The sequence below is a fragment of the Hypanus sabinus genome, chromosome 31 (genome assembly GCF_030144855.1).
Source record: "Hypanus sabinus isolate sHypSab1 chromosome 31, sHypSab1.hap1, whole genome shotgun sequence".
In the NCBI taxonomy this organism is placed as follows: Eukaryota; Metazoa; Chordata; class Chondrichthyes; order Myliobatiformes; family Dasyatidae; genus Hypanus; species Hypanus sabinus.
This window is the reverse complement of record NC_082736.1, coordinates 26784740-26793509: the sequence shown is the minus strand read 5'-3', so window position 1 is coordinate 26793509 and position 8770 is coordinate 26784740. Positions and strand designations below refer to the sequence as shown.

The following is an 8770-nucleotide window of genomic DNA, read 5'->3' as shown; positions in this document are numbered from 1 at the left end:
TCCCTCTGCTGATCAGATCCCCCGAGGACAGAACGCCCGACGACCCCTTTCTCGGGCCCACTCGGTGACCGACTGATCCCCTCCTGGCCCTAATCCTAAAATGGCCCCTCCCCACAGAGTGGTGGCCTCTCAAAGCTACCCCTCCCTCCCACAGAACGCTGCTCCCTCACTACCTTCCCCACTCCAACAGAATGCTGCTCACTCACTACTGCCCCTCCCCCACAGATGCTCCCCTACTACTGCCCCTCCCCCACAAGTGCGCCCTCTCTACTGCCCCTCCCCCACAGGTGCTCCCTCTCTACCCCTCCCCCACAGAGCGATGCTCCCTCACTACTACCCCTCCCCCACAGAGCGGTGCTCCCTCTCTACTGCCCCTCCCCCACAGATGCTCCCTCTCTACTGCCCCTCCCCACAGAGCGGTGCTCCCTCACTACTGCCCCTCCCCCGCAGATGCTCCCTCACTACTGCCCCACCCCACAGAGCGGTGCTCCCTCTCTACTGCCCCTCCCCCACAGATGCTCCCTCACTACTGCCCTCCCCCACAGATGCTCCCTCACTACTGCCCCTCCCAGATGCTCCCTCACTACTGCCCCCACAGAGCGATGCTCCCTCACTATTGCCCCCCCCCAAAGAGCGGTGCTCCCTCCGTATCCAGAGGGCTTGAGGTGGTAATGGGGCAGTCGCATGGTGACATCTCTGAGGCGCCAACCTACCCCCGTGGAATTCATCGCCGCCGACGGCCGTGGCGGCCACGTCGTTGAGTGTATTTAAAGCGGAGGAGGATAGGTTTTTGAATCGTCAAAAGCCGGTAAAGCTTACAGGGTGGAGAGTGGGGTGGAGAGAGGGATAGTAAATTAGCCATCAGCAGACCCGATGGGCTGAATGGTCTGATCCGAATGACTGCACCCGGACCTACCTCCTCTCCCCCCACCCCCCGCCACCGCCACCAAATACCTCGGTGGTCCTGACGATGATCCGGTAGTTGTACTGCGAGCTGCTCCCCACGTCCTTTTCCTTATCTTCCCTCCGCAGGCTGATCGCCACCGGCCCGAGGGCGTCGTCGGTCCCGAAGAAGTTCTGATGCTCTGGGGAAGCAAGCGAGGGGCCGGTCAGCATCTGCCGGGGAGCGGGAAACGGAAGCCATCGCGCTGGGAGATTCCCAGACGCCGCCACCCCCCCACCCCAGGTCTGGACTGGCCGAGGAGTTTCACGGGGCGAGAGAGCTCCAATAAAGGGCCGAACGGGCCGTGGGCCCCCCCCCCCCAGACTGGGGCGGCAATGCAGATGCCCCATCATGCAATGGGGCAGTCGCATGACAACATCTCTGAGGGTCAAAGCTGGTCCCAATCTATCGACGCAGCCCCTGAAGAAGGCAAGACGGCAGCTATGCTTCGTTAGGAGCCTGAGGAGATTTGGTCCGTTACCGAAACGCTCGTAGGTTTCTACGGATGTACCGTGGAGAGCATTCTGACTGGCTGCAACACCATCTGGTACGGTGGGGGGGGTGGTGGTTTGAAGTGAACTGCAGAGAGTTGTAAACTCAATCAGCTCCATCATGGACACCGGCCTCCGTCGTATCCAGGACATCTTCAAGGAGCGATGCCTCAGAAAGGCAGCGTCCATCATTAAGGACTCCCTCTACCCAGGCCATGCCCTCTTCTCATTGCTGCCATCAGGGAGGAGGTACAGGAGCCTGAAGACACACACTCAACGATTCAGGAACAGCTTCTTCCCCTCTGCCATCAGGGAGGGGGTACAGGGGCCTGAAGAGACACACTCAACGATTCAGGAACAGCTTCTTCCCCTCCGCCATCAGGGAGGAGGTACAGGAGCCTGAAGACACACACTCAACGATTCAGGAACAGCTTCTTCCCCTCCGCCATCAGGGAGGAGGTACAGGAGCCTGAAGACACACACTCAACGATTCAGGAACAGCTTCTTCCCCTCTGCCATCAGGGAGGGGGTACAGGAGCCTGAAGACACACACTCAACGATTCAGGAACAGCTTCTTCCCCTCTGCCATCAGGGAGGAGGTACAGGAGCCTGAAGACACACACTCAACGATTCAGGAACAGCTTCTTCCCCTCTGCCATCAGGGAGGAGGTACAGGAACCTGAAGACACACACTCAACGATTCAGGAACAGCTTCTTCCCCTCTGCCATCAGGGAGGAGGTACAGGAGCCTGAAGACACACACTCAGCGATTCAGGAACAGCTTCTTCCCCTCTGCCATCAGGGAGGAGGTACAGGAGCCTGAAGACACACACTCAGTGATTCAGGAACAGCTTCTTCCCCTCTGCCATCAGGGAGGGGGTACAGGAGCCTGAAGACACACACTCAGCGATTCAGGAACAGCTCCTTCCCCTCTGCCATCTGATTTCTGAATGGACACTAAACCCGTGAACACCACCTCACTTTGTTATTTCAGTTTTTGCACTACGCATTTAACTTAAATATTTGAAATACATGCGTATTCTTACTGCTATTCAGTTTTTTTTCTCTATTATTATGCACTGCATAGTGCTGCTGTTACAGAGGTGATAAATTTCACAACATATGCTGGTGATAGAACCACAGAACATTACAGCACAGAAACAGGCCTTTCGGCCCTTCTTGGCTGTGCCGGACCATTTTTCTGCCTCGTCCCACCGACCTGCACCTGGACCATATCCCTCCAAACCCCTCCCATCCACGTACCTGTCCAAGTTTTTCTTAAATGTCAAAAGTGAGCCCACATTTACCACTTCATCTGGCAGCTCATTCCACACTCCCACCACTCTCTGTGTGAAGAAGCCCCCCCCCCAATGTTCCCTTTAAACTTTTCCCCCTTCACCCTTCACCCTTTGTCCTCAGGTTTTTTTCTCCCCTGGCCTCAGTGGAAAAAGCCTGTTTGCATTCACTCTGTCTATACCCACCATAATTTTATACACCTCTATCAAATCTCCCCTCATTCTCCTACACTCCAGGGAATGATGTTAAACCTGATTCTGATTTGCCCACAGGGAGGGTGTGGGGTTATGGTTGTGGATTAGAAAGTTGTGTGGGGGGGGAACCTTTTTCCACATGCAGAGTTCTGTTATTTATAGTTACTTATTTATTCATTTTATTTTTGTAAGGAGTCTTTGTAAGGAGTAAGGAGTGTTTTTTGTAAGGGCTGCTCTCTCACCCAATTTTCAACCAATCAGGAACCCCCCCCCCCACCCCAAAAGTCACAAAATGCTGGAGGAACTCGGCAAGTCAGGCAGGAGGGGAATAAACGTGAAGGGTCCCGGCCCGAAACGTCCACTCTTTATTCCTCTCCCTAGACGCCGCCCGACCTGCTGAGCTTCTCCCAGCATTTTGAGCGCGCTGCTCTGGATTTCCAGCGCCTTCTGAGGCGAGGAGGCGCAGAGTGAGGTTTGAGGGGGTGAGGGGGGGGAACAAGGCGACTCAGGAACCTCTGCAGCCCGCTGTCTGTCAGCCTCGAACCGCCGCCCGAGAGAGGTAGCACCCGGTTGCTAGGCGCCCAGCGGCCTGCAGCCCAACCACAACATCCTGGGGTGCCTTGGCGGGCCTCTTGCAACGCTCGCGGGCAGGAAGCGCGGGGAGTCGTGCTGCAGCAGGTGGCGGGGGTAGGGAGGAAGTCTCGGAGGCGCGGAGAGGGCAGCACTGCAGCGGAACTGAGCTCCCGGCGGCAGGCGGCCCTCCGGCCCGTCAATTCCATACCGACATCGAGCTCGCATTTACACTTGCTCGTGGCGGGCTGAGGAAAACAGAGGGCTACAAGGTGGGGAAATTCCAGGCCGCTTCCAGAGTAGGTTGCACGGTCAGCACAGCATTGTGCTCCCGATTTCTATCAGCAGGGCTGGCATAATCAGTTTGCACTGCTGGGTCTAAGTTTGGGGTTCAATCCCAGCCGTCCTGCCGGTGACCACGTGGATTTCCACTCAGTGCTCTGGTTGTCTCCCAGACCCCAGGACCACGTGCGCAGGAAGCGAGCGGAACCCCCCAAACCGATCTGATGCAAATTTCACTGTACAGTATAACCAGATACCAATTACAGCACGGAAACAGGCCATCTCGGCCCTTCTAGTCCGTGCTGAACACTTACTCTCACCTAGTCCCACCGACCTGCACTCAGTCCATAACCCTCCATTCCTTTCCTGTCCATATACCTATCCAATTTTACTTTAAACGACAATATCGAACCTGCCTCTACCACTTCTACTGGAAGCTCGTTCCACACAGCTACCACTCTCTGAGTAAAGAAGTTCCCCCTCGCGTTACCCATAAACTTTTGCCCCCTAACTCTCAACTCATGTCCTCTTGTTTGAATCTCCCCACTCTCAATGGAAAAAGCCTAACCACATCAACTCTATCTATCCCCTCATAATTTTAAATACCTCTATCGTCCCCCCTCAACCTTCTACGCTCCAAAGAATAAAGACCTAACTTGTTCAAACTTTCCCTGTAACTTAGGTGCTGAAACCCAGGTACCGTTCTAGTAAATCTCCTCTGTACTCTCTCTATTTTGTTGACATCTTTCCTATAATTCAGTGACCAGAACTGTACACAATACTCCAAATTCGGCCGCACCAGTACTGCACAAACGTCTTGGGCGTATATACCCATACATCGCTAGGGTACCTCGTTCGTTAACGTTGAGCACAGGCAGGAGCAAAGGATGTTGGGAATGGCAAGGGAGGGAGGGTACTTTGGTTTCAAACAGCTGGTTTATCAATCATTTCGGGATGTCTCTGTGGTGCTTTCTGTTCCCCTCCCATCTCCTTTTCCCAACCATGATAAGACGATGAGACCATAAGATACAGGGACAGAATTAGGGCATTTGGCAAGCCCGCTCCGCCATTTCGTCACGGCTGATCTATTTTCCCTCTCGGCCCCCAATCTACCCCCCCCCCCGTACCCCTGCACGCCCTGACCAATCAAGAATCTAACAACCTCTGCCTTAAAGACCAGGCCACAGCCAACGAATTCCGCCCTCCAGCTAAAGAAATTCCGCCTCACCTCCGTACTGAAAGGACTCCTCTCTATACCGAGGCTGCATCCCCCCCACCCCCCCAGTTTCCCCACCGCAGGAAACACCCACTCCATCGAGGCCTTTCGGCATTCGATAGGTTCCAGTGAGGTCACCCCTCACTCTTCCGAGTTCCAGTGGGTGCAGGCCCCTCTCCCACTCTCAGTCCAAAACAGAGACCCGTATCAGAGTCAGGTTTATCATCACTCGCGTATGTCGTGAAATACGGTTGATTTTTTGCTGACAGCAGCACATATAATTACCACAGTACTGTGCAAAAATCATGGGCACCTTTGCTGTCAAGATGAGCCTGAGACATTGGCGCAGTAGGGCCTGTACGTGTGACGAATCAGGCTACTGACCCCTGCAGCTTCAAAGGAATCGTTTCAGAAACAGCTCCCTCAGTGCAACCCACCCCTCGGGAACTGTCACTCAACGTCAGCTTCCTCGAGGACCACCCCCCACCCCAGTCCACCCGCACCTCGCTCCCGGTCCCTCGGCCACGACCGGGCCCGGCTTCTGCCCCCCCCCCCAGTCAACCGCGGGTGGCAGGGGAGGTTGGGGGGGGATGCAGGCCAGATGTCCCACCGCGCCACGTGACAGCGACTGCCCGGAGGGGGAGTTGCGAAGAGGGGTTGGGGGGGGGGAACGTGGTTCCAGGGGCCTCCCGGTGGGCCCCAGACCAACGTCTCGTAGGAAGGTTAGGACGGGACATGGGCTGGGCGGGCATCCCTCTTGTCTGCCGGGGGTACCCAAAGTGGTGGGGTGGGGGGGGGGGAAGGGTCTGATATAGAGAGGGAGACTCTCAACTTCGAGCTTCATCTAGTTTCTGTTGACGAGCTGACCCGCGGATACGGAGGAAATTGTGGTTGAAGCAACCCACACAAAATGCAGGAGGAACTCAGCAGGCCAGGCAGCATCCATGGGCCGGGACCCTTCGTCGGGACTGGGGAGGAAGGGGGAAGATTCCAGAATAAGGGGGTGGGGGGTGGGGAGGAAGATGTACAAGGGGGGTAGGTGATAGGTGGAACCCGGAGAGGGGGAGGGGTGGAGCCAAGAGCTGGGAAGATGATTGGTGAGAGAGATAAAGGCCTGGAGAAGGGGGGGAGTCTGATAGGAGAAGGTAGAAGTCCGTGGAAGGAGGGGAGAGGAGCACCAGAGAAGGGTGATAAGGTGAGAGAGGGAAATAGGAATGAGGAGGGGCAATTACCGAAGGTTAGATGTTCATGCCATCAGGGTGGAGATGCTGTTCCTCCAACCCTCATCATCGCAGTGGAGGGGGGGTTGTGAACTGACGTGTCGGAATAGGAAAACAGGACGTAGAATTGGGTGAAGGCATCTCGGTGGGGGAGGGGGGGAGGGGAAGTAGAGAGGCTCTTGCTCCCGAACCCGTCACTCGAATCCTTTCTCTTTTGGCCCGGCAGCGTTGAGCCAGGTTCCGGCCTCTCTGGGACGCTGGCCCGGTGTGCCAAAAGTGAGCTCAATCCGGGGGAAAATACCGCGAGGCAGAAGGTCGGAGCTGGCGGCAGAGTGACGACAGTGCGGGGGGGGGGGCGGGCCCATGTGGTCCTCGTCCTCGGATCCCCCGAAGTTGGCGTGCGAGCTGGTAGGGTGGATTCCGAGGGCCTGTTGCCCTCCGTCTGCCCAGGGGGCTGGGTTCGGGAGCGGCAAGGGAGCGTCGTCGCTCCACACTCAGAAAGCTGAGCTCCTCTCTGGTCACCTCACTAGGGTGCGAACGCTTTCGGGAGGGGGCAGAGGAGGTCCACCGGATTGGAGAGCTCGTCTTACGGAGAAGGGCCGAGCCAGTGGGGGCTTTTTTTTCTCCCCCCCCCTCTCCTCGGGGGCGAAGGAGGTGGGATAGGGTGGGTGACAGGAGGCATAGAGCGAGCGGACAGCTAGCATATTTCTTTAACCAGGGAAGCGAGGCTAACAAAAGAGAACGTGTGATTGGAGGAAAGTACAGGGGGGAGGGGGGGTATTAACACAGAGGGTGAGGGGTACAGGGCTTAGTGAGAGGGAACGGTTGGCTTGATCCTGGATTGTGGGCTGAGGAGTGTGTTGGCGGCCCGATGTGGGTCCCCGCCAGGACAGACAGGGGCCTACCTTTCCGGTGGAAGTAGATGCGGTAGTAGTTGGCCCCCAGGTCGGCGTGCTCAATGAAGTAGGAGCCAGGACGGTTGAGGTAGCTCCGGCGGGGCTCCTCCAGCACCGACACGGCGGCGTTGGGGCACTGGCAGGAGCGCCAGGGCTCGCCCTCGCCCCCCAGCTCGTTGCGGAAGTGGGGGCAGCTGAGGACCAGCGTGGCGCCCTGGCCGTGGCCCCGGTCCCCGGCAGAGCCCGGCACGGCCGGCAGCTGGGAGGCGGCCGAGGCGCCGGTGACGATGTTCTTGCGGCGGCCGGCGCTGTCCCGGCTGGAGGCGGCCTGGCGCAGGTCGAAGAGGATGCTCTGCACGTCGAAGTGGGCCAGGCCGTGAGCCCGGTGCCAGGGGCCCCGGGCGTCCTCCTGCCCGAGGACGGCTCCCACCGGCGGCGACCGCGGGCACTCCGCCTCGCTCCTCTGTGTCCGGTAGCGACGGCAGACGGCGAAGGGGTCCCGCTCGGGCGGGCAGCCCTCCCCACCGGGGCTCTCGGGCAGCCCCAGCAGCAGGTAGGGGTCCTGGAAGCGGGGGGCGCTGACCGACTCCAACCCCAGCCGGGGCCTCTCGCCCTCATCTGCTCCCGCCTCAGCTCCCTCCGCGCCTCCTCTTCCTCCCTGGGACCTCTCGATGGATGAGGCACTGCCGTACTCCCGGTGCAGGGCACCCCCTCCGGGGGGATGCCCCGGGGCAGCGCAGCCCCCCTCCACGATGGCCGCCTCGCTGTTGCTGCGCTGGAGCGCCGGGCTGCTCCCGGACCCGGCTCCGGCCTCGCCGCCCCCTTCTGCCCCTTCGTCCGCCTCCCGCGGCTGCTGAAGGTGCCGGGCCGCGGGCTCAGTCGCCGGCTGAGGGGAGCCACCGTCCTCCATCGCCTCCCGCTGCGGGGGCCATTCCAGGATGCGGGCCCGCACGGTGGTGCCGGCGGGCTCAGGCGCCGGGCGGGCGGGTCGGTGCTCGAAGTTGACGGAGGTCAGTGGCGGTCGCGGGCTGCTTCTCTTGAACTTGCGGAAGAAGAAGTCGTCGGACTGCATGCTCTCCCGTGCGCCCGGGACGTGCGAAGCTCCGGCCCCTTCAGGGGCCTGGGCGGCCGGACAGAGATCGGGACGCCTCGGACACGCACAGCCAGCTGGACATCCCGGACGCTCGGTCCCCGGCACTTCCAGGCGGAACCCCTGCGCACGCCCTCCCCGGGCTCACCACGGCTCCTCGCTCCAGGCCGGGCTGCAGGACACAGCCATCGGCTGCAGCAAAGCCAGCGGTGGAGGGTCCTTCCAGTTACTGTCCCACCTGTGGCACCTCAGACCCCAAGTAACGCTGGCCGCCCGCTGGGATCTTCCTTGTGGCACAGTCGATGGAAACTGCAAAGACAAAGACAGGCGCAGGTCAGACACAGAGTGAATCTCCCTCCACATCGTCCCATCACACACTCCCGGGGTCAGACACAGAGTGAATCTCCCTCCACACCGTCCCATCACACACTCCCGGGGTCAGACACAGAGTGAATCTCCCTCCACACCGTCCCATCACACACTCCCGGGGTCAGACACTGGGTGAAGCTCCCTCCACACCGTCCCATCACACACTCCCGGGGTCAGACAGAGAGTGAATCTCCCTCCACACC

The 8770-nt window shown here is 59.2% G+C and overlaps 1 protein-coding gene across 6 annotated transcripts in view; it reads right to left on the bottom strand.

Annotated features, from left to right (window-relative positions):
• The window catches only part of zmp:0000001168 (signal-induced proliferation-associated protein 1), a 233755-nt gene that overhangs the window by 86827 nt on the left and 138158 nt on the right, over nucleotides 1–8770 (bottom strand). For all 6 annotated transcript variants that reach the window (XM_059955267.1, XM_059955269.1, XM_059955264.1 and 3 more), the window contains 2 exons: nucleotides 7118–8507; nucleotides 955–1085 (listed from right to left, as the gene is read on the bottom strand). In XM_059955267.1, coding sequence (XP_059811250.1) covers nucleotides 955–1085; nucleotides 7118–8180 — 1194 coding nt within the window. In that variant the 5' untranslated portion in view covers nucleotides 8181–8507. The remainder of the gene's footprint in view (nucleotides 1–954; nucleotides 1086–7117; nucleotides 8508–8770) is intronic.